General features: G+C 39.7%; 1 protein-coding gene across 4 annotated transcripts in view; it reads left to right on the forward strand.

The window, feature by feature from the left end:
• Nucleotides 1-536: 536 nt before the first annotated feature.
• The window catches only part of diaph2 (diaphanous-related formin 2), a 397,003-nt gene continuing 371,133 nt past the window's right edge, over nucleotides 537-26,406 (forward strand). For 3 of the 4 annotated variants that reach the window (XM_086133318.1, XM_086133344.1, XM_086133335.1), the window contains exons 1-4: nucleotides 537-680; nucleotides 14,843-14,875; nucleotides 16,415-16,591; nucleotides 23,336-23,440. In XM_086133318.1, the coding sequence (XP_085989444.1) occupies nucleotides 597-680; nucleotides 14,843-14,875; nucleotides 16,415-16,591; nucleotides 23,336-23,440 (399 nt within the window). In that variant the 5' untranslated portion in view covers nucleotides 537-596. The remainder of the gene's footprint in view (nucleotides 681-14,842; nucleotides 14,876-16,414; nucleotides 16,592-23,335; nucleotides 23,441-26,406) is intronic. The other variant, XM_086133327.1, reaches the window with a different exon arrangement.

Raw genomic sequence — 26,406 nt, forward strand, 5'->3', positions numbered from 1 at the left:
CTTATTGGAAATAGTGTGGTTGTTACTATCTTATAGCTAACTGAAACGCTTTAAAGTTGGTTTTGTTAATAATAGAAATACATGGTGACGTTATCAGTTCTAACACATTAAAATAACGACGTGTTTCAAACCATTTGTCGTATTTTCCAGTGCATTCTGCCCTCACTGAATTTCGGTGTACTTTCAATATTAACCAGACAGACTATCTAGGGAAACTGGTTTTGCAGGATTTGTATTTGTTTTAAAGTATCGTCTTTGACATTCTGTTGAAAAAAATATATGCATAATGCTTTAATGTTATTTCAGAGAGCGACAAAGAGGAATTAGTGCTGAACGGATACCACACCTCTTCATCTCGAAGCGACACCCCATCCACTCGGATACTATTTTTTTGCAACACTTCCACTTATTTAATTGTTTTTTTGGTATTTTTTTTTCTAACCGAATGGATATGGAAAAAGCTCACCCTGGAAAGTGTTGCGAAGTGACGTGTTGACAAGAGCTCACGAGGGAAGTTTGCCAACTTTAGTTGTTGTTGTGGCGGAGTTTCTGTCAAGTCATTGGAAAAAGGAACTTACAACATCTTTGGAGGCAAAATGGATCAAGCCAGTGGTGGGGAGGATCCCAATAAACCATCTAAGAAGAGGTCCAGCGAAGATGAAGGCAGAAACAAAAAGCTGGTATGTGTTGCATAAAAAAGAGTGGTGAGAAAGTAACTAATCCACATCTTCACCTTTTTTTTTCACACTGGAGATTTTCATCCAACCATATTACAACAATAAGAAACATGAACTCGTGCAATCATGTTTTGCAGTTAATGCATTTAGTTATTGATGTGCGAGTGTGAGTGCAGTGAATAGATTTGTGAGATCCACTAAAGGGGTTGTGTTTTATCTTTGTGCTGTGCTTGGCACTTAGTGCATCATGTGATCATCCTGTCAATTGGTTCCCCCTAAAAGTACTGCAGAGAGCCTTCTTGTTGTGACAGTTGGCGCTCAGCCTTTTTACCGCTCATGTTGAAAGTAGCTTCGCTGTTTGTTGACTCATTGCTTTGTGGTATAACACAACACCTTAGTCACCCTTTGTAATAAGTGTTTTGATTTAGTCATAGATGGTAGCATGGGTGTGTCTTTACTCAACTGCAGAGAGCACCAGGTGTTTTGAGGCTACTGACTGAAGTAGTTGGTGCAGTGGCGTAAGAGGTCCTTCTGGATGAACCGCCTGACTGAAACTGTCACATGGCTGCCCATTGACATGTAGCTCCTGTGTAAACATTGTCTGTTATGACTATGACTAAAAACATCCAAAGCTGTCAATCAAGTGCTGTCATTTGCAGTCTGTCGTCTCGCTTTGCACGCCGGGTAATATAAAACTGCCAATTCATGCATGTGAGGCACGTGATGCAGCTGTACACACACAGACACGTTGTCAGCAATTGTATGAACTTGCTGGTTAAACAATATTTTCTCTCGCTGAGGACTTAGGAAAAAAACTTGCCCTGTTAAACAGGCAAAATATTTTTGGCATTCTCACTGAATTGCATTTGCGAAGGCGACAACATTCTCTTTCCTCGACTTTTCTTCCATGTATTTTAATTGAATATAATGAGCCAGAGTTGACACCAACCACAGACTTCAAATGCTTAATTTCAAGTTGAGAATGTTGCTATGTTATTACCTTTTCCCATAACCGGGACGAAATACTCTCTTGCAAACATCTTGTAATCACCGGTTGTGTTCCAGCAACGTTTTAAAGGGCAAGTGCGACCACAATGACTGCAAGACAGGAAATCACAGATGGAAGTGAGATGCCAGGTGCTCCCACGAGCTATCCTGACATCACTTTGCAGTTCTGGAATATCATGACTCCCAACTTTTCAGAGTCTGAATGAGCTCACCCTGCAAATGTTTGTGATTCCTTTGAGAAGTCTATTCACTCACCGGTGTTCCACTTTTCTCAGCCCTCCAAAGAGAATCAGTGCTCAACGTGTTGGCAAGTTGTTGAAGTCTCAGCGGAAGCAATTATTCACCTCTGGGTGGGTCCATGAGCTGTCATGGTTTGTTTAAACCACACTTTCTTGCTAGCCAAAAGTGCGCTTGGAGCGTAGGGATTGCAATTCTGTGAAAGACTGCAATGCACGCTTTAAGTTGATCTGTCAAATAGTTGTTGGGGGTTTCCATCAAATGGTGATTGCAACATATTAACCCAAGCCCCTGACACATTGCCATCTAAGATGGCTTACATGCCTTTTTCTTGGCTCTGTGTCCCACGTGAAAGGTGCTGTGTGTGTATCACATGCCATTACCGAAGGCCCTGGGCAGATTACTTGGACATGACAACAGATACAAGATGAAATTAGATTCAACCAAAAAAAGTTTTTAAAAAAGCTGTGCAGCCAAGATTAGTCTATGAAATGTAGATCATGGACTGTTGGGTAAAAATATATATAAGGCACACCTAAAAGCATTCAATGTTCTCAAAAGCCGACAGTGCGCTTTATAATCCGATGCGCCTTATAGATGGTTTTACAGTCCCTTTAAATTCCCCATTAAGTTGTTTCCCTGTTCGTGTTCCTTTGCCGTCTAGTGGTGATTTTTAGCAGCATCCAATTACTGTATAACGTGAAAGGGTTCTGCCCGACACTCATTGACAGGTGCATTCGCCAGCACGCACTCAACTACTTTGTGAGTTCTGCGCAGCCATTATGAAACGAAGATCACCAAAAGCACAGTTAACTACTAACTAAATGAAGGAAGAAGGAGACAAGCAAGACATCTCAGGATATTTAGCCCCTTGTGGATGTGAGCCCATGTGGTTTGTGTGCCTTTTTGTTGAATCAAATGTCTTCATAACTTTGTCTTTCATTTATTGTTTTTTAATGTTATTTGGACTTGTTATATGTTTGTCTGTGTTTGTGACCAGTTCTCATGGGTTGCCAAGTAATAAACCCTGCATTTTTATGGACTTTGTGTCGTGCTTCTTGCTACATCCTGAGGCAGCTACGTATGGATCAATATTCTGATTTATTGGACTTAGTATTTTAAATGTTTGTAACGCGCGGTTGTGAAGGCTCTGTATAAATAAAGCTGTATTGTATTGTATTCACTTTAGCATAGCTCCATCTAGCAGGGATGAGATTTTTTTCGCTTTTTGGCGGAATTACGCTTTTTTCCAGTCAAAATGGACCTTTTTTTATGTTGTTCCAAATCCGTCGAAAAAAATTTATGCGGGGGAGGTAGGGTCTGGTGTTATTTCTGGGCTGCCGGACTTACTTGTCTTCGGCACACTCGGGACTCGTAATGTTTACAAATAAAGTTTGCAAGCATCCATTCTGAATACGTTTTTTTCTCGCGAAGCGTTAGTTTGTTGTTACTTTGTATATGGGCTCAAACCAATGTCTTACTTGTGATTGGTCGCTATATCGGCAAATGCAGAATCACAACCAATCCGTGTTCGCCTTCCTAAACCCCTTTCCCGCAAATTCTGAATGGTTTTGTAGTGTATTGACATTACTCGTGTATGTAGTCTGTATTAAACAAAATGCCGAATGTTATCGAGACTCGCGACGAAGCTAAAGTGCGTCAGACAGATGCGGATCTGAAAAACAAGTTTCGATGGGACTGGTTGGATAGAAAGCGCACAGTGTCCCCAGTAGGAACCAGTAAAGAGGAACCATTGTCTGTGCTTGTGTTGGATTTCGTGAAAAAGCTCGATGTCGCTGGTAAAGCTCTGTGTACAGTGTGTGACGGTTTCATTCTATACGGAAAATGCATTCATAACCCATATATTGTAAACGGTTTAGGACTTCACTATCACTGTATGAGGTAAGAATCAACAGCTTTTTATCACATTTACACATTTTATGAATACAAGTAATGAACAAATCGTAAATATGGCAGGGAACGTGTTTCCTTTTTTAGTTTTGATTTTGAGCCGCAATTTTGAAGTTACATGTTGGTGCTCACCAGGAATGCATAAGCAAAATTGCACAAAGGCCTATGTCAAATTTTCACTTGAAAGAATGGTGAACAATCTTGGGAGTTTTTTCTGTGAAAGTTTCAAGTAGTGTGTACATTGAATACACTTCATCTTTAGCATGTTTAGCATAAAGTGCCAATTTTGTAAGCAAATAGGGAAATGGTATTTCAACAAAAATTGTAAAATTTTGTTGATAAAATTAATGGTTTTAAGGCTTTAAAATCTCTAAAACCCATAAGCGGCCCCCATTCATTTATTGGGCCATTTATTGAAAATGCGCCTTATACTCCGAAGTGCCTTATTGTGCAGAGAATACGGCACATAAATATAATTTATCTGTACTTGTGTATAATACGGTCCCCAGATTTACTGGTATCCTTCATCATCATAGTTGATATGAATGAATCACGATTCAAAACATACCATTCATCCATCCATCAACCCGTTACCATGTGTGCAAGCATAGACACACGTACACGTCTGCATATGCACGCACTAACCCAGTTGTAACAGATCCTAAACTGAATGAAACAGAAAAATAAAGTACCGGTAGATAGAAGACAAGTCTAAGTTTGTAAAAATGAAATCACTGCCTACCCTAGCAGGAGACCTGACACAGGGGGCAGGGGTGCTCTTTTGGGGCATGTTAAGAGCAGAAACATCACTCATATTATTATTATTATTATTATTATCATGCTCCTCGTGCTTCCCTTTCTTTGACAATGCCTCAGATGAATTGCAAACTTTGAATGAGAATAAACAAAAAATAGCTACAGTATATCTCAACAGCTAGTTAAGTTAAGTTAAAATTGCAAATTGCTGACTGCTAATGACGTCCCGTGATGCAGGTCATGCACCACCATAGGTTAAAGGTAACCCGGCTTTGTTATTTCATTTTATTTTTTAATACTGTTCATGACATTTTTTTAATAATGGTGATTGTCATACCTTGGCTTCCCTGGAATTCTTTTGACAGTCTTGTCATTTGTGTCTGAAAAGTTCTATATATATATATATATATATATATAAATAAGTAATTAACTGAAAAATGTTTTGCTGGTTCGATGTTGTGTAAATGCCATTGCATTGTTGTTGCTGTATGGATGTAAGTAAGAAAAAAAAATCTAACTAGAGTCGTCTTTGTCTGAGTCTGCGGCAAACTGGCAGACACTGGTGGAGTTTTCGTATCAGCAGAGTCCAACCAGTGTGTAGAGGAGAAACACTGCATGTGTGTTTGTGTTACAAGTCAACAGGAAGGATTACATCACAATGACACCATTTGGTTTTGTGCCCAGGACGTAGATACTTATCCCAGCCAAGGATATCAGAATGACACTACTCAAGTTGAGGTTGCTTTTTATGGTCTGTCCTGTCAAAGTTGGGCAGGAAAAAACTGACATGAGAACGAGTGGACCTTTGCAGGAATTCGGGAGAGCAGGTTTGACGAAATGATAGAATGTTTCTTTTTTACGTACTAGAGCAAAAGATGATGTCACACCGAGCTGCGGGATGGGAAAGTCATTCCCACGTGTCCACATGATAGTTGGACTGACTGTTCCCGTGTCACAATGTCGACACGCTCCATGCATGTGCTCTCAGAAGAATTGAGTGGAAAATCAGGCAGACAGTAAAATGCTGTGCTTGGATTGTACTTTTTTTCCCCATAAACACAAGTCAGTGCCATTGCAAACACTCGTGGTGATTCAAATTTTATATTTTGCCATGAAAGTATGTAAAAAAAGTCAAAGAACTTGCAGCAGAGAGTTTTCACACAATTAATTCGAATCAAAAGCAGTCTTTTTTGGTAACAAATGATTTGCTTTTGTTTTCAAATAAAATATAATGAAAACCCATCACGTTTTTGTGAGGAAAAACCCCCAGCAACAACAAGAAAAAAAAAAAATGGAATCGCAAACCAACCAGTTGAAGCAAGTAAATGCAAAGTGAAAGTTCATTTTTTGACGGGTTGTATTTGAGGCTGTTTGTAATTAACACTGGAATAATTGTACTGGGTCATTGTAGAGTGAGTAAGGGAATGAGGATTTCAGTTAATTAGGAGATCTTGGTCATGAGAGACGTGACTCTGGCAGTGATGGGCTTTTTTTTGTATTGTGGTAGTTTTAGTGATTAAAAAAAAAAAAAAAAAGATGTGCTCCACCAAAAACAGTGAAAGCTCTCCAGTGGACACTGGACGATCCTCAATATGTTTGGATTTCGAAAATGAATGAAAATAGAAATAATCCTGGCATTTTGTCACAATTGTAGAATTTCTATCACATGTAAATGCAATCTGTAATGTCAAGTCGTTTGCTTTGCTTCTTTGCCACTTTCATTGACATTGTTGATGTCGCACAAGTGACAAAATAACTTAAGCACTATAAAACAACAAAAAAGGGTTTTTATGCATAATCATTATGAAGATACCTTCAGAAACATGTTTGTTTTTTTTTTTTTCCCCCCAGTTGACTCATGAAGCTTTTGAGACTGATACATGAGCTTTAGTCAAGTTTCTGAAGGTCATGTTGACATGAGGGTTAATCCAAATGGTCAGACACGTAAAAGCTGATCTCTATTCCCGATGCCGTTGTGTACCTTTCCCACAATGCGTTGACTGAATGTAGCCAGTGTCGAGCAGGAATGTGAGGCAGGAAATGAACCATGTGTGAGTGTGTTCATGGCATTCAGGAAGTTGGAGCTAGAGGAAGCAGTGGAGAATGCTTTAGTAACACAGTGGAAGAAACCCCCTCTTTATGTTTGTCCGTATCTCAGGCTCATTCATGTCCTCTTGTGTGTGGCACATCAGTCAGACTTGGTTATTTGTCGACTAAATATGGACCTCTCCTCTTTTATGTGGAAAGTTTCTATTCATCACACAAATAATTACCAAAGGTGTAAATGGCTCAGAATGCAGCAATGCCACTTTTTCAGATTGTGTTTGAGTAAAAGTACTTGCATATCAGTACTTATCGGCACGGAGTACCGATACATGATCATGCCATAATGTCTTGTAATTGTAATGAAGATGTGTTTTTGTTGAATCAAATGTAATTTAAAAACAATCTTTTTCTTGAACATGGCATGTGTCACTCAAAGACAACACTTTTTAAAGTCACAATTTGTCATTTCCATGGGCATTATAGTTAACCAAAACTACCAAAAATAGCTAAAACAAAAATTTAAATACCGTATCGGCCCGAATATAAGATGGCCCTGATTATAAGACGACCCCCTCTTTTTCAAGACTCAAGTTTGAAAAAATACTTTTTGAACACCAAATTAATTTTGATACAGAAAATAATTACAGTACATCTGAAACAAATGATTATAACAATATATTTGAGAGAAAAAGCATCTTGAAGTTTACACCATAACTTCTCCTCAGCTGCCGGTTAACCTCGCCGATCTTCGACCCACTTTTCTCCAGATTGTCGTGACGTTTCTCCATTTTCTGTTATCTCTTCTATTATTTTCTTCTCTTTTCTTTCTTACCACAATTTTTTATTTTTCTTCTTCGTGCTACCGCTATTTTTATTTTTATTCTTCGTGACAGGGGTTCGCTTTGGCCTGGGGAGTCAAGTTCGGGCCAATACGGTATATGCTCAATTAAAATTGTCATAAAAAAATTTGGTAAAATTATCGAAAACGACCACAGACGTTTATAAATCTAACTACAATTTTAGCGAAAATGTTCTTCGTTTTAGTCTTTTAATATCACACTCCAGTTTTTGTAGGTCATTTGAGATACATTTATTTTGGTATTGCTGTAGTTCCGTACAAAAGCAACATTTTTTTTTGTGAATTTGACCCTCAATGTCCAAATACTTATTTACCTGAATGAATGTTAGATTACATGACCGACCAAGCTGACCAATATGATTAGGAGACAAGGAGTCTACACTTACTGTAGCTAAGTGTCATGCAAGTCCTTGAGGATGAATGGACCGAGACTTGCAGGGACAGAGATAACCCGAGGGCCTGGCCTGTGCAGTCACATGGTCATAGTGCTCACTGAAAAGCCATTCAAATGTTGGCTGGGCTGCCTTTTGTGTGCTTCCCCTTTCAACTGATTGCTGTTTTAGGACACTACTAGCAGGCCCAGTTCCTACCCAGAATAATAGAGTAGCTCGACCACTCACTCATGCCCATCTAAAGGCATAGCACATAGACATTGATCATGTTTATTTTTCAAAGCAAATAAGGGGCTCCGATGTATTTTTAAATGTAAAAAGCTCATTGTGCAGTTTTGATTTAGTTGTTATCACACAAGTCAGCTGAGAAAAGTGGACATTTTTTTTTCCCCACCTTATCCATCCAGTGTGCCTTTGCATGCTAGCCTGCAGCATTCATGTGCCAAGCCTTCTCCGCTGGCCCACACACAGAATATATACACTGCGTTCTGCTCTGATTAGAATCCTTCATTTTAGATTCTAAGCGCTCTTCCAAATAGATACTTCATGACAGACTAGTGTAGGCTGGAAGAGTTTCAGCCGTTCATTCTCAACTCAACTCAACTCAACTGTATTTCTCGAGCACTTTCAAACAGCCATCGCTGCATACAAAGTGCTGTACATGGAGCAATTTAACATATACAATAAACAGTAAAACAAATCGGTAATAAAGACGGTAGAAAGCACCTAACAGTAAAACCAAGAACAAATCTAAGTCATGCTGAGTCGAATGCCAAAGAATACAAGTGAGTTTTGAAGATGGGCAGCGAGGAGGCTTGGCGAATGTTCAGTGGGAGGTCATTCCAGAGAGAGGGACCAGCAACAGAAAAGGCTCGATCCCCTCTGAGCCTCAGTTTAGTTCTTGGTACTTCTAATAATGTCTGGTCCGCAGACCTGAGGCGCCGGGCAGGCGTGTAGGGGCGGATGAGCTCAGAGAGGTAAGGTGGCGCGAGATTATTCAGGGATTTGAAAACAAATAAGAGGATCTTGAGAATAACTCTAAAATGAATGGGGAGCCAGTGAAGGGATGCCAGAGTAGGAGTTATGTGCTCCCTCTTACGAGTACCAGTCAAGAGGCGAGCAACGGCATTCTGGACCAGCTGAAGGCGCTTAATGGAGGACTGGCTGACTCCAAAGTAAAGGGCATTGCAGTAATCGAGCCGGGATGTGACAAAGGCATGAATTACTGTCTCAAAGTGTTCATGAGAGAGGAGATGTTTTATTTTGGCCAGCTGTCTAAGGTGAAAGAAGCTGGATTTAACAATGGCACCAATTTGCCGATCAAGTTTGAAATCGCTGTCCAGTTTAAGGCCCAAGTTTGAGACTGTTGACTTAAGATAAGGAGACAGGGGGCTCAAGTCTCCTTTGTGTTCTTTTTTGTGGGTTATTTTTGGCGGGGGTGTGCATTAATTAACACATGTCAACTCTTCATGCATTTCCACTTCCAGGAAGGTCTTGGTACTTTCACTTAGTTCCACTATGCCCCAAAGGCTTCTAGACTTCTCTAAAGTATTACAAATCCCAGCAGGGTCTTCTTATTTCACTGCTATGTTCCAAGTTCCATGATGGAGTTCCTGCTGTTGAAATGGACCATCTGGGTCATTGATGTCCCTTGACACACTCCTTATGACATTGTGTGTTGTTGAATTACTTTACTTCCTGTACAAATCCATCAACATTTGTACTATGTACACAGGAATACAAGTATTTCTACAATACGTGAACAGTACGTGTTTGGTCCTTACATTTAGACCTGAAAACCAACTCATACTGGTAAATTGCATTTGCACATGTGGGTAGTGCATCTATTTTATTTGGTATCACCAGATGTGGTCAGATTTCAGTAACAGCAATGTTGTTTTCAAAAATTTCTTGTCCATGATCAAAAATGGTGCTGCTATTTTGTCAAATGCCCAAAATGAGAGTTCTAAGTGAAAAAAAGGACTTACCGTATTTTCCGCACTCAAAGGCACACCAGATTATGAGGCGCACCTTCAATGAATGGCTATTTTGTATTTTTTTTTTCATACATTGGACGCATCACATTATAAGGCGCAATCTACAATGCCTCCATTAGATGGTGCTACGCTCCTTCCATTCAACTCGAAAGGCGTCCGTTCAACTTTGTGATTTCCTCGCTTGATTTTCTTCGTAGTTTCATTGAAGTCATCATTAATTTCCGTTTTCGGAGGCGGCCATGGACGCCTCTCGAGTGGAACGGAAGAAGAGAAGGCATGGAGACGGACAAAGACGTACAGTACCTGTATTTTTTGAGACTGTGAAAGCCATTAATAAAGTCTGCGTTTAAAAATAAAATAAAACCACACCTCTCCTTTTTTCAACAAATACAGGTGCATCTTTATCCGTCTTCATGCCTTCTCTTCTATCGTTCAACCCGAGAGGCGATCATGACCGCTTCCGAAAAACTCATTGGCATTTCCTTGATCTAGCTCCAACAGAACGATCAGATGTCAGTCGTAGTTATATATTCCTTTGTTGTGTATTCACAAATGATGAAATCACAATATAAATTCTGTAGGGGGGGGGCTATAGAATTTATTTTGTGATATCCTCGCTTGCTTTTCAGTTTTGATGTATTGTTTTCAATTTTCGTAGTTTCATTGAAGTAATTGTTAGTTTACGTTTTTCGGAGGTGGTCTTGAACGCCTCTTCGAGTCGAACTGAAGAAGAGAAGGCACGAAGACGGACAAAGACGTACCTGCATTTGTTGAGACTGTTTTAAAAAAACAACACCACAGCTCTCCTTTTTTTTGGAGCCGCAACAAAAACTTATTTCATAAAGCAGCGACAGTTCACTGAACCAACAGCAAGTTATAACATTGTAAGCATGTCTCCAGCAAAGAGCCATCTTTGGGTCGACATATTACCGTAATGACCACAAGGCGCACCGGATTTCAAGGTGCTCGGTGAGCTTTTACTAAAATGAAAGACTTTTTGGTGCGCCCTATAGTGAGGAAAATACAGTACTTCACTATTTATCTTCTCCAGTGATGCTTCCAGTACGATACTTTGGCATGCACTTTACATCCACAAATCTTTTTTTGTTTTATGTGAATATTTATCATCTAAATAAATACTTGAAGACTGACAAGAGATGATCAAGTTTCACTTAAACAGGACAATACAACATTCTTTTGCGTCTCATCGCCTGTATACATTCTTTTTTTGTCCATCAGTGTTCAGACTCAGACACCACGTAACTGCAATGCCTTTTACCGGCTATATTTCAGTAAAATGTGCAGCAAGAATGTTGGAATAATATGCAGTTGTAAGTTAATTAAAATGTCAGCAATGACAAGATGTTCCTTTAAAATGTGTAATATGAGTGAAACGTTTGTGTTTATTGGATGAAAATAAATCATATTTTCATTACAATTGTTGGGTGCGATGGCATTAATCATGTATTGGTGTCTGCAAGTAATGTACTTGCACAGAAAAAGTGCATGACTAGAAAATAGCGACTGAATTGTCTTAGAAATAGGGAAATTAACTTGTCTTTAAACAGGCAGTCAGTGGCGAGTCGGGAATTGTGATTTGGTTCTTGAATAAAACACAATCAGGAGCATATTATGTACCTTGTGTCAGGATTAACTGCGCTTTTGTTTCCTCATCTATTGGTTCAAAAGGGGCACACACACACACACACCCACGCACACAAGTGAAAACCAATACGCTGAATTGGATTCCCTTGAAAGGCACATTATTTTTCATTTGGTCATAAGCGATGTCTTGAAAACTATCGTGAGTTTTGCTGTGCAAACCTCCTCACGGAGTTCACCGAGGCGGCTGTTGAATAGTATGAAAAATATGTGGCTTGACTAATTTTGACAAAGATTTGTTCAGATGGTGCGTAATTGGATAATTCAGTTGGTATTTGGTGCTCTTTGATGCCAGAAATCCAAAAATGTGGACCACATTGACAGCAATGCACATTCTGCCTGAGACGAATGATGCAGGTGTTATGTTCATAGCTACTATAATTCCTTACATGTAATAGTTGGGTATTCAGCTTGGGGGTCTTTGATGGTAGGGGCCTTGATTTGTATGAATGCATTCTTTAAAAAAATGATAATGAGAATATTTCATCAAGGTATTTTTCACTGGGTGAGCATCTGCCAGTAGAGGGAGACCAAGCCGTTTGAAGTTGCCACAAACTATCGGCAGTTATCCCACGTTATTATTAGAAGTCATTAAAGTTAAAGCTAATTTCTTTCTAAACTCGTATAAAAGAGGCGACGCGGCTACCGACTTTATCGCTATCGTTCCAGTGGGCGACTTAAAATGACATCATACAGATGGTCCAGTTAAATTGGTTGGGAATAACAGTTATTGCGTTCGCTCTTATTGCGTTCGCTCAATGCTGTGTAATGTTGCCAATCTTAAACATAAATGGTTTGCTTTTACATGCGCACGTTACAGAGCCATTAGAGAAATACGTCGCTGTCATGCTCCTGATACTATCAGAAGCAAAAACATAAAGGAACATAAATATGATTCATTGTGTCTTTAGTGATTATATGCATACTTTGGCATGTGTCCCTAGACTGTCTTTCAATCTGATTTTGTTCGAGGGAGACCGAGAACTCAATGGCCTATTTCCTTAGAAGGGATGATGGTCTTTTCTGATAAACATTTATTACGGTGAAAAAGTTTACTTTATTAATCGAGGGTGCCCTGAGGACATGTAGTCTTGATTGTTGAATTACGTTGTTGCAAAGTTGCCAAGATAATGGGCCAAGGAAAGGCCCTCTAGTCAAGGCAATTTGCCAAACAGTGGTTTGATTGTTGTTAAATAGATTAGAAAATGTTAAAGTGCGACATTTAAATATTAGCCCGTTTCTCACACGGTATTATAGTGCTATTGAGTGCTGGGGTTAATGGCACATAAACGGTGTGATTTAGCAATGGTAGAAGTTGTCGTCAATGCTGCGTTTATCGAGAAGAAGTCGTGCTGGGCAGACACAATTTCCGACATGTGATTTGAAGAAGTCTTTCCACTGCGTGAGTTAATTACATCTGACAGAAAGTCGGCACACAAATGCTCACACTAGGTTTGGGCTTGTTGCTATTCCACTTCTGTCCCATTGGTGTTGACAGAGTGATGTCCACTGTCAAAACAAATCAAGAAGACAGTTTCACACATTTTTACGGGCAGTGTATGCAGGGATATATACACACAATCCCCGTGGGCACAAGGTTTTAGCAATGGCACAATGACAAAAGGAAGGACAATTGGACTATTGTCATTCAAATTCTGACATTAGCAATGTGACAACATTTTCAAATAATGACAGTGTGTCAAAATGCCAAGTCTGGTTAGATTGGCCACTTTTGGACAGGATTTTTTTTTTTTTTTGTATTGGCCCCAAAATGGCCTTTATGGGTAAAGGTTTTTCGTCATATCACCAACGGAAAATCTGGACAAAAAAAGCACCTTCAAATTAGAGTAAAACAGTCTAACTTCATTTTTTTCTCAAAGTTTTTCTCGACCCATTTTGTCTTCTGCTCCGGGAACCTCTCCCCCCTCCGATTGGTTGACAAGATTTTCCGACCGACAATTGCTCGTGCAGGTCAAAATTCGGAGATGTCAACGGGTCAAAATGACCGTGAGCTTTCAAACGCCAACTCTTGCCTGAAAAACTCAACTTGTGCAAACTGAATATTATTGGGGAGAAGAGCAGTAGAATAGGTCACATACTTCAGCAGGCAGTTGTTTTTTTTGTGAATTTACTGTATTTGTTATGGAGGATTTTAGAGGCATTTGAAGTGCTCACTCCATGTTTTTGAGAAAATCCCACAAAGATGGTGGCCACTTTGCCACTGAGAAGCAGAGTTGGTAACCGCTGTTTCAATGTGCTGCCCTTAAATAATAATAAGAAATAATATCTATTTCTCACCTGCTTTCCGAGGGCTAAGCGCTATGACTGAAAAATAGATCACCACTCTATTTTATATTGGCCATATTTATGTATACTGTGTGTGTGTGTGTGTGTGTGTATATATATATATGTGACTGTAAATGTCATTCCAGTATAATTTCTTCTGCAGCCCATTTAGGCAGTAAACAAGTTGGGCCTGAGCACTTGTGCCCTTTGCTGTTTGTTGCTACTGTCGTGTTGCAACTCCACATCAATCATGATGATGTTGATAAGTATGTTGACTGATTTAGTTGTCGGTCAACATGATTCAAATTCCACCATTGACAAAATAACACGAACACGCAAGGTATGGTCGCGTACGTTTGCAATTTAATCCGTGGAAGTGGCATTAAAAATGCCCGTTTTATCATCCATTTTGATTTGATTTTCCTATCATGTGTGGTGGGTGTTCCTTTTTCAGGTGTGCATGCCAGGGGATATGAACTATACACTCACCTATTTGTTCATAAATCTTTAAACAAGTATTTTCATGCCCTGCACTTGCACGGTATCATTTTAGGTATCACATACAGGTGCATCTCAATAAATTAGAAGAGAAAAGTTAATTCATTTTGAAAAATAAAACTCACATGGGACATTTAGGGATTTTGTGACTGTATGCTACAATCATCAAGATTATACAAAAATAAAACCAATAAATATTCCCCTCTTTTTGCAGTGAACCTACTATGTACAGTATAGTATATGAGTTTCTCCTTTTGAATTGAACTCCTGAAAAAAATAGTTTTCCATGATATTCTGGTTGATTGAGATACACCTGTTGATGATGGAAACAAACCTGTGACGTTACGATCTTTATTTTGGAGCTCGTCTCCATCCTATTGGGTTTCTATCATAGGAATGAGATGTGATACAAGGAAGACACCTCTGTACATTCAACACAGATGTGGGGTTCTGTTCGGTTGTTTTGTGGTCATGTCCTGTCATTTACATTGTGTCCTCCCTCCCTTCCAACAGAACATACACATAAAAACATTGGCTGATGATATGGTAAGGTGCTGGGTTTTACTTTGGCATGTTAATTTTTTTCTTGTCATTATTTTACACCATACTCGTCTGAACTGAAATAAGCCGATGGATCAACCATGCATTCGAAGCAAACGGAGAAGCGTAGGTTTCTAATAGTCACCTATTAAAACCTGTCACGTTCTGCCAGTGAGACAGCTTCTAATTTGTTTGATCCATTCGGGAGTATTTCAGTGAACATACATAATGCATGCCAATATCACATTTGTCTGTTTACAAATGTAAATTTATTGTGTTGTTTGAGTTGAATGAAAAAAAAAACTGTGAAATATCAGTCAGTAACACATGATGACAAAGTGAAACAATGCTTTTAGAATTAAATTACATTTTGGTGTTCATCACATCCCAAATTTTTTTCATTTTGCCCCTAAATTTTGAGACAGTGCAATTAAAATTTCAAGCTACTTCCACATCTGTGATCAATAAATTTGATAATTAAAAAAAAATGTTTATTCTTTAAGATTTTTTGTTGCAGGCTTGTGACCCACGCTTCCGCCCATTTATCAGTAATATTGTGAATATGAGTGGAAATGTCAATTTATTTTCTACTTGCCCAAAATTTTGTGTGTAGTCCTGCATATCAAGATTTATTTTTCCAGAAAACACAACAGCATAAGGGAAGGCTGAAGTGTACTTAATTCTTTCGTAAGGCACATACGTACCATAGTCCAAAAGGGCGAAAATAAAAATAGCAAAAACAAAACAAAAAAAAATTGCAGTCATTTCTTTCAACATTAAATATTCACAGTTCTGTATACACACAAATTATCTCGATACTTACTAAAAAATGTAAATGTAAATTATTTAATTTCTTTATTTAAATTGATTCATACAGCTATTGTATTGTAACTTTTTTTTTGTCAGCACCTCCCACATTCTATAAGGTGGTTCTGAGATGACAGTTTTGTAGGAGTAGGTTTTCAACACATTGCGATAAAATCAAAGATAATCAGCCTATTGTCATGTTGCGGCCACAGTAAGAGTTCTAAATACCCCAAACCATACTTTCACTTTGCCATCTTTGTTACTGGTTCAAACACAAATCATTCAATCATAAATTGAACAACACATTAAAGGTGCATGAAATTACTTCTTTCCAAAACCACTGTGTATGCTCTTTAATCCAGCATGTGCTCTCTATTTCATTCCATACTAATCTTAACATTAGTTGCACGGGGGTGGGGTGTCACATTTTTTTCTTGGTTTACAACATAGAGGAGAATAAATCATTCCAGTCATAATGGAAAGCCAATCGCGCGTCATTATTTGCTAACAACCAGGTGGTCCCTTGGGTAAGGTGGTAAGTGAAGTGTCTGTGAATTTCATACAATCTTTGCTTTCTTGGATAGTCGTCTGTTTAACCGTTTTTTTTAGTAAACAGTAATGGGATTTCACACAACAGCTCATATCTGTGAAACACCATCATGCCCTGAATATGGATTACCTGTCATTGCAATCGTGATTGATGAACAAATGATATCCCAAATGTTGTTTCTCGTGCAGCGCGACCGCATTACCAGTTTCCGAAAGACGGGAATGAAGAAGGAGAAGCCTCTCATCCAACATCCAACGGACCCCCTCTCCGCCCAAACCGAACTGCCCATTCCTCAGCCGCTTTTCGATGACCGCTCCATGAACCTCTCAGAAAAGGAGATCATTGACCTCTTTGAGAAGATGATGGTAAGTTTGGACCGCTTACCAGTTGTCTTTTGTGGCACGGACTGGCATCATATTTGATGCTGTCCACGGTCCGTGCAAGTAGATGTTCAGTGCCACTGAATGTCTTTGTGGCCTACAAGAAAGTGAAACCTAATGCAGCAGTGTTGATGGTTATGATGGTTGGTTATTGCTTCATGCTCAGCACAATCGAGGATTGTTTCCAGAATGCTTTTTTAAGTGAATTATTTCTGATAAATGGGAGACATTAATGCCACCTACAGGATATTGGTCTTGAGCCTGCGTTTTTACCTTTCTAGTGTTTCCAGTGTTAGACATATTAGGAATATGTATTCGATACATTACGTAAGTCTCATCCATACAGAGTAGAGTGCCTTGGTCAATGAGAGCTTTGAAACATTTTTGATCACAAGACAAAATTTTCTCGGTCAGAAAATTACCTGGTTTAACGTTGCTGGAATACATATACGTACATTCACAGCTAACACTCCTGCTAACTGATAATTATCTTACACACTTGCTTTTGCTTTGACACAATACATTGTTTTGACCCAAAATAGATTTAATTCGTATTCAGGACATGAATGCATTTGCACATGTCAGGCTTTTTTTCATGTCTACTTTTAGGGCAAAGAGATTTTTTTGACATTCCCCATGTGGGGTCAAAGCTCTGTCATTCTACATAGATACACGAGCTACAGCTTCGTTGCATACCCTTGGTTGTGTTGTGGATAATACCTCAGTGTGTTATGTGTCTGTCCCCCCCTCACCCCCTTTCCCGAACAATGACCTTTATTGCCAGGCGCCACACTACACGATCAGTGCTCCTAGTTTTTAATCAGGCTCTGGCATGAGTGTTTTCTTGCCTGGTTGCTCATCCCTGTCACTCAGTTCACTTCTCAGTGACGAAGTTTGTGCTTATGGTGGCGTGACATTAAACCAGAGCTTAAATTTGCTTGCTGACAGGCGACACAGAAAGCAGGTTGGGGCAAGGGCTGACATTTGACAGGCATTGACAATCCCAAACAAAAATGTTCAATAACTGTAATGAATTCAAATCCAAGAGGGATGTTCATTTGTGTACTCTTCAAGCCAGCACGCTTCACTCTCAGACGACAGTGGAACCTATGACTTCGAAATTGGCAATTCACATCAAACAAACAGCACAATACATGACATTGTGCTCGAGCTCAGCATCATTTTTAGTGTATATTTTTAAAAATGTATGTAGCACTTTCCATACTTAGCACAAAGATAAATCTTCAGATCCTCAGAGACTTCCGCAAATCTCACGAGACGTCCGCATATATCATAAAACATCAGCCAAACTTATGAGACTCTGCAATTCTTGCGAGACTTCTACAAATCTTGTTCGACAAACGCAAATGTGCTAGACTTGCAAGTGTCCCGCAAACCTTGCAAGACTCATGTAAATTCCGCAAGACTCACACAGATAATGCAATACTCACGCCTATCTGGTGCAAGTCAATCTTAAGATACTTCCATACATCCCCTGAGACTTTTGTAAACCTCGTGAGACTTCTGAAATCCCACCAGGAGTTTTGCAAATCGAGAGAGACTTCTTCAAATGCCGTGAACTTCCGCAAATCCCCTGGAACAAACACAAATCCTTTGACCACGCGTAAATCTAGCAGGTTCTCCTGAAAATCCCGCAGGACGTCTGTAATTCTTGAGTCCTTGACAGTTCTCACATAGCTTGGGAGACTTTTGAAAAGACGTTGGCAAATTTTGTTAGACTTCCATAATTCCTGCCAGACTTGAGCAATGAGATGTCCTCAAATCCCATGTGACATCCGCAAAGCCTTTGAGACTTCCACATTCCTTCCAAAAATGTACTCAATGAGGCCCAACAGTCTTTTTTGGGGGAGGGCGTAGGGTGCAAACACATGCAACCATCTTTCAATCAATCCATCCTTCCCTCCATCCATTTTCTGATCCGCTAATCCTGACAAGGGTCGCAGGGCGTGCTGCAGCATATCCCAACTGTCACTGGGCAGGAGGAGGGATACACCCTGAACTGGCTGCAAGCTAATCGCAGGGCACACATGGACAAACAACCATTCGCGCTCAAAATCACACCCATGGACAATTTAGAGTCTTCCATTAACCTGCCACGCAGGTTTTTGGAATGTGGGAGGAAACCTGAGTACCCAGAGAAAACCCACACAGGCACGAGGAGAAGATGCAAACTCCACATAGGAAGGCCGGAGCCGGAATCGAACCCTGCACCTCTGCACCACGCTAATTAGTTAACCACCGGGCCGCCCCAGAATATAACTTATGCATCAATAAGTCAACAATGGGAGAGGATTTGAATGCATATCAGAAAAATGATCTGCGTTTTGTCTTTATGTGCAGACACTAACCTACTGTGGGTTTTAATTTTTCTTTCGAGCCTTGTTTTTACACTTGCATGACGGAACCAAAGCTAATTCAGGTTTTATGATGGTGACCCTGGATAAATCAAAGTTATTATTATTATTTCAGACATCATTATTTTCAACTGGACAAATATTTTCTAAACCATCCCAGATTGGATTATTGTAGTTCCTCAAAGGTTGCACTGACTAAACTTTTTTATACACATCCATCCATCCCTTTTATGGTCATGCAAACATGTAATTGGTCTGGCCTCCGTCTTTTACAGCCTTTCTGTTATTATCTGTTTCTCCATGCTGCAGCCTTAGCAGCTCAGCAGGCCTCAAAGTGGAGTACCATATTAGTCAGACCCCCTTCTGTGCATTAATGACCTGGAGAAAGTGAACATATTTTTCCTTTGGGGAAAGTGCTTTGCCTCTCGCACCATGTGTTCTTGAGGTCTAAATAGCACCCAGCCTAAATTAAAGCTTATTAATGACAGGTCATGAAGGACTTCTGAGGAAATGAATGAAAAGACCAAAATAGAGGAGCTATCAAAAAGGTTTTCGTGTGAGGTGCAGTGATGCTTTCACAGCCGAAATATAATAGAAGTTATTCCAGGGGAGGCTGAGATGCGTATAAAAGTCATCCACCACGTCAGCCTTCAAAAGATTGTTGTGTGTGTGTCGAAACTCAGTTTTGTTTTCCCCCCCATGAGATGTACACAGCGGGAAGCCGGAGCGCCTCATCAATATGCACAAGATTAAATCCACTGAACGTCTCCGGAAAATGCATCTCACTGAGTTTGGGTATCAGAACCGGTGCTGATATCAGTCCAAGAGGTTTAAGCTAGGAGTCACAAACTGTAGAGCTTTCAAAGTCGAACAATCAAGCAGAAACTCACTGGATGTATCTGCCAGAAAATACCTCGAAATCTGTGAAATATCGGCTCAGTAAGAATCGAAAGGAAGATGAAAAGAAAAGAAGTTGATAGAATGACATGAATGCTGCTATCGAAGTGATTCGTCACCAAGTCTACGAGTTCGTGTTTTTTTGTGTGGACAGGAGTGAGGTGATACCATTATGAGCCAACAAACACACAGCATGGATGGCATATCTTTTGCGTCACAAGTAATACACTACGTCAAGCTGATTAAAATAGCGCCTCAAATGTATTTCACCGTGGCACAATATGACTCATCAAACATTTGATTGATTGTTCTCCAACCTTATGTATTTTTACTTATGGTCGTCACAGCCTCAAATTCAGTCTAGTGGCCCTGTTTATTTAATATTTTTTATTTGACCTAAAAATGAAATATGAAAAATAATTGCATGGAAAAATAAATAACAAAACATCCATCCATTTTCCGAACCGCTTGATCCTCACTAGGGTCGCGGGGGGTGCTGGAGCTTATCTCAGCTGTCTTCGGGCAGTAGGCGGGTTGAATTGGTTGCCAGCCAATCGCAGAATAACAAAACAATTGGTGATATTTTAAAATTTGAGATATTTAATTGAAAAAAAAAACAAACATACCCAGATTTGATCACAGAAGAGTACCAATTCAAAGTATGAACCGGCGTCACAGAAAATTCTAGTGTGGAGGTCCATTGTAAACTTGTCGAGGGCATTTTTAGACCACACTGAACCTCGTCTGCCACGGTTGACGTATTGAAACACCTTTCATGATTGGTTCAAGCCGAGGTTGTCCATAACAGTATCATAAAAGGGTAGGTAAGGAGGAGCTCAGCTCCCCTGTTGGCGTCACTCCTTTCAAAATCTGCTGCACGCGGCTACTTAAAAGTCCAATGTGCTGATGGGGGCCTTTAGATGCCCTTACATTATTGTTACTTCGGCATTTTCACTTGTCTATTAGCTTTAAAAACCTCTCAGCGTACAATGTCTTTTTATTGAAGTGTTCCACATCTATTTTTTTTTTTTTGCTCCTTAAGAGGGCCTTCTGCTTGTCAGGAGTTGCATGTTTTTGTATCTGGTGACCAAGAGGGCCAGTAAAAAAAAAAAAATAGATTCTCTGGCCAGATGGAAGTTTTATGTGGCGCTCCACACACTTTGTCAGAATGACCACTCCCAGTTAATAAGGTCTGAGGTGATCCCGCTGCAGTAAAACTCTGCAGCAGGACTTTTTAACAACAAACCTACTGGAGAGTGCCTGTATGTAAACCTACATATGGGTCAGACCTGTGAGTTGAGGTTGGGAAATAATTGATTTGTGACAGCTCAAAAGGACATTTTTAGGGCTTTGAAAGAAGTACTTTGCGAAATAAAATTCACTGCTGAAATGCAAGCTCTTAAAAACATGGTTACATTTAGTTTCGCGGTCTGGACCATAATTGACAAATCAGTCAGAGCAAAATCAGTCCTTGAGAATGCCTTTTACACTCACCAACAACCTCACAAACTCATAGCTATTGCTAAACTCCATCTGCATGTAATATTGTGCAAAAAAAGTGCCTAATTTTCTCCACGTACCAGTAGAGGGCAGCAAGGCTCTGCAAATGTGCCCTTGCTCTCCTGGGGTAGCTTGAACGTGTGTTTTCCTCTCTCTGCTCCTACCAAGGCATTCATTTTTTTGGAGAGAGAGTGATCCTTCCAAACATCCCATGCCACTCTAATCACCGTGTCATTCTGCAGCTATTAGTCCGACACTCGGCCCTTGGTCCGCTGTTGCCTTTCACATGAAAGACGTCTTTTGTAATGCAGTATGAAAGTACTGTAGCACAAAGATAGGACCCATAGTTTTGCGCACACACTGCCGATCTAGGCTTATTCAGTTTGATTGATTTGTCCTTTTTGCCCTGATTTTGTACATTTGCTGTAGCCTTGGAACATTCCCTTTTTCAAGGACTAATACTGCCATTTTGTCCTCTCCTCTCGCTCTACCTTGGGGTTTGAAATAAAAAGAAGTATTTGAGAAATGAACAGTGTTCGCCTGTGGAAGGACATGATCTGTTTCAAGAGCGGTAGCTGAAATGAAAGCTGTTATTTCACGTGTGACATTGACGCTTACATTTATAGCACTTTAAACAGATTTATATTGCACTCAGCGTGGTAAAAGTAGAGGTGACGTGTTTTGAACTTATCGCAACACTGATACGTTTAAAAAGAGGTTCATCTCTTTGTTGATAAGAGGAATACGGTCACATGGAATGTGTACTCACCCAAAATGAAAGTGGATTCAATTCGCCTCTTCAAGGCTACATGCAGTTCATTTTACAGCACATATTAATTCTTGCATGTCTCTAACACTTAGATCCCACAAAATTGCAGAATTCATGTTGTAAACAAAGATCAATTTTCCTTTTACATAGGACCTAGAAAAGTAAGAATATTGCTGCAATATAACTTGGGTGCTTTGACACTATGACAGTATCATATAATTGGCTGATCGGCAGGTAGAGGATGCATTTGAATACTCAACAGTTTTTTTTTTCAACTAATCTGTGTTAAACATCATACCCCCTGTTTAGAGCTGGGCAAAAAAAGATTCTATCGCGTCACTTCGTGCCTACCGTCGAGCCTATCCCAGCTGTCTTCGGGCAGTAGGCGAGGCCCACCCCTGAACTGGTTGCCAGCCAATTGCAAGTCACACACAGACAAACAACCATTTGTGCTCACAATCACATCTAGGGACAATTTTGAGTGTTCCATGAGCCTGCCATGCATGCTTTGGAATGTGGGAGGAAACCAGAGTACCCAGAGAAAATCCACGCAGGCAGGGGGGAGAACTCGCAAACTCCACACAGGAGAAGGCCAGAGCCGGAATCGAACCTCTGCACCGCGCGGTTTGCTAACCAATCGATCAAAAGGGCGTCAATGCAACTATTGAATAGTGCTACTTCTGCCACTTTCAAGAATATGTTGTATTTTGCGTTTTTGGGATAGTTGGTTCAAGTAAAATCATGATTTCTATTCCACTGTATTTCATCAGGGCGCACAGTGGAGTAGTAGTTAGCACATTTGTCGACTCCTTTTTTTAGTTGTGTACTGAAGACATTTAGGTTTCAGATCAAAACATGACCATGAGACACAAGTTGAGAATTCCTGCTTTTATATCATGCATGGTATTTACGTCTCGACGTGTTGAATAGCTCAGAAGAGAGCACCTTTGGACAGATAGGCCCTATCTTACCTGTCATTAGAAAATGTATCTATGGATTAGATCAGACTGACCGTCAGTAATTATTTCATTCTTTGCCTATATTGTGTTACAAGGATGAGCTAATAGATTGGGGAAGATTCTTTGTCAACGTATTCTTTTAAGATGACTCCCCTTAATGTGTTAATACGCCGTCGTCTCCATTTTGTTCAAATGTCACTCACTGTCTCCCTGCTCATCTTTTGTCTAGGAGGACATGAATCTGAATGAAGAGCGAAAGGCGCCTCTACGCGGGAAGGACTTGAGCACCAAACGGGAGATGGTTGTTCAGTACATCTCAGCCACCGCCAAATCTGTAAGTCAATCAAGTCAAGCTATGTTTTTTTTTTCTTTTCCGAAGTTAAACGAGCTTACCCAATGACAGTAGTCGGCGTGCTGAAGTGTGGTGATGATTCTCCCCGTGAATCTCCAGAATGAATTCAGCCTTGATTCCTTTGCTTTTGCAGTATGGCTTGCTTGCACTTCTGTCGTCTCTTCACTTTCCACGCTTTACACCTTTAAATATTCTGATTGCCGTCTGATTTTCCCCACCCTCGCACCCACCGTAGTTTTGTTCCCATCATGCTGCAACCGCCATCACTGGGTAATAGTAGGCACTCGCTCGCTCACTCACTCAATGCTCGGTGGATGGTCAGTGCTTATCAAGCTGTTCGCTTGCATGCAAGATTTTTGGTTTTTGGGTTGTTGTGTGCTTGCATGGAAGTTTATCGGTGACACTTTCACTTATCGTTTGGTAAAGGGGTGCAAATGGATGCAACAACAATCTTGCAATTAAAAAAATACATTGTCAAAAACTGTGAACACAAGCTATTAGTGGGAATTTTATCTTACAGTTTAACATAACGAAACCCATGTGTTTTTCCATTTAATTGTACAGTGTATGTGTTTATTTCATACTTGGGCTGAATTTCAAGGATGTCAGTACAGTATATCATTTTATGGTATGCTCATAGGCTCAGAACTAAGAGACAGATGGGATGTTAAATGTCAGTTTGTCTCATTAATACTTGATTCAAAAATAATAATGCAATGATAATAACAATGATGATACTGTAGTGCTTTCATAATATTTGTTTGTTCTTTAATAATTGCTGCGGCCCAAGTAGTTGCCAGATGCAGCCATTCAAGACTATGAAATGCCTTCCTTAAATAGATGGTTCATTCCCAACAGGAAATAAAAAAAATCAAGTACAACCACATTTGCCTCTGTTCATAGCAAGGTTATTGTGGTCAACGAAAATTCACCAAAAAAACTAAACTAACAACAACAACAACAACAAAAAATAAAATAAAATGCATTCTCATTAACAAAACAGAAATAAAATGAAAATGCCTGAAAAAAACAAAACAAATATAACTACCGGTAACATAATTTCCAGGCAACAAGCCACTGATTTTTTTCCCCTCACACTTTAAAACATGCGGTTTTAAAATTTGCTGCAGTTTTTTATGGATTGTTACAAAATAGCTTCATGCCGCCAATACATTTCCTGATAATCTTGTCACGTTCGACCAAAAACAATTCCCGAACACGTCACAGTGGGCCGATGGAACTGAGTTGCACTCATACTGAATCTTCATATTGGTTATGGTTTACACTGAGCCTTGTATTCCGATGCGAATCAAACCGTATTACCAAATAGAATAAAATGCTATTTTTGTCCCAAAATGTTGCACGCGTTTGTTTTTGTTGACCTCATTTGTTTTTGACTGCATTTCTCCTTTAAAGTACGATTTATTTTGTTTTGAACTTTAATTTCACTTGTGGTAAATTACAAGATACTTCATGTTGAGCATCTATTTTTCAAGTTCACTCATCTGTCGTTGAATATATAAATGACCTTGGCAAGACTTGTTTTGCTTAATGCATTCCAAAAAAACCCTAATCTTGGTGGCTCGTCAACAATCATCTACGAAAGAGTGATTATTTTTATTCTCCCTTCGCAAGCTTCCCGAACCTGCAAAGCATCATCAGTTATTTGCCTGGTAATTAAACGGCATTATTGATAATGATGATTTTTCCGAGATGATGGAATTCCTCACCGGGCCCATTATGCTTTGTGAGCAATGATATTTTATTCAAATGACTAACACAATGTGTGTAGTCAAAAGACAAGAGAACAAAACGTCATGTCTCTCAGCACCTCGCTATTGCTTTCATTAAGATGTGACGGGGATGGTTGAACGTCAGTGTTGACATATTATTGAGTGCCACAGGCGGGTACCCTCCGGCAATAAAAAGTGGAGCCTTTCTTCAAGTGCTCTCAGTCTCTGTTCTCTTAAATGGGGGCGATGGGACAGCTTGAGATTTGGTTAAAAAAAACAAAACAAAAAAAAAAACCTGAAATAAATAATAAAATATTTTGAAAATCAACGTTTGCCGAAATTATTCAAATTGGCTTGATGAAAGTTTCTAAATGATAACTTTGGTCTGAATAAAATAGACATAGGTATCTCACCACTTTCACAAATAGCATTAAAAATACCTTTGATTGATATAGTGCCCTTCAGATTACGTCACCTTTTACTTAAGGCCAAAAGTGCTAGCAAGACGGCGAATGAAATGATGTCACATGATCTGTTGAAAATATTGCAATAACTCAAATATTGCTTGTGGAAATGTAGACCAAATGATTCATGCAGGAATGTAGGAGTGTTGGTTCGCTGTGGTGCTTGGTGTTTTTATTTACCTCATGAGATTGCAGCTCGAGTTTGGGCCTTTCGATCTGTGCATTTTCCTCTCAGTTGTTGATGGCTTTTTCAAAGTCCGGATAGAATCTGCCTCTTTTTTAAATGCCCTAACTAAAAAGGCATATAATATTTCCCCAATGTCAATTTGCATTTTTTTAAAATTTATGTTGCCTCGACATTGATTTGGCTTCAAATAATCACCCAGAGTAAACAGAGTTAAAATGCCCTGAGGGGGAGGGAGGTGTACATCTGTCCGCTGACAGAAAATGAATACAGATTTTTCTCAGCTGTACAAGATTTGTGCACAGTACACGTGGTAAAATGACCTGAATAGCATAGTGTCCATGAACGTGGTCGGAAACGTCATCTAATGTGGAGAAAGACAGATTCTTTTGTTCAGCCAAGGAAAAATGTCTTTCCAAGTCGAGGCAGTATTTATTCCTTTCTCCTCCCTCTCATGAATGGCTACCTCTCTATCACCAGGCAAGATTGAGAAACACTCCGCACTTCTCTGCAGGAGTCTTGCAAATAACACCCACCAACCGAAAGGAATTGCTTTTTTTTTTCCAT

The sequence above is a fragment of the Hippocampus guttulatus genome, chromosome 2 (assembly GCF_054856545.1).
Source record: "Hippocampus guttulatus isolate MCC_2025c chromosome 2, RoL_Hgut_1.0, whole genome shotgun sequence".
Lineage (NCBI taxonomy): Eukaryota > Metazoa > Chordata > Actinopteri > Syngnathiformes > Syngnathidae > Hippocampus > Hippocampus guttulatus.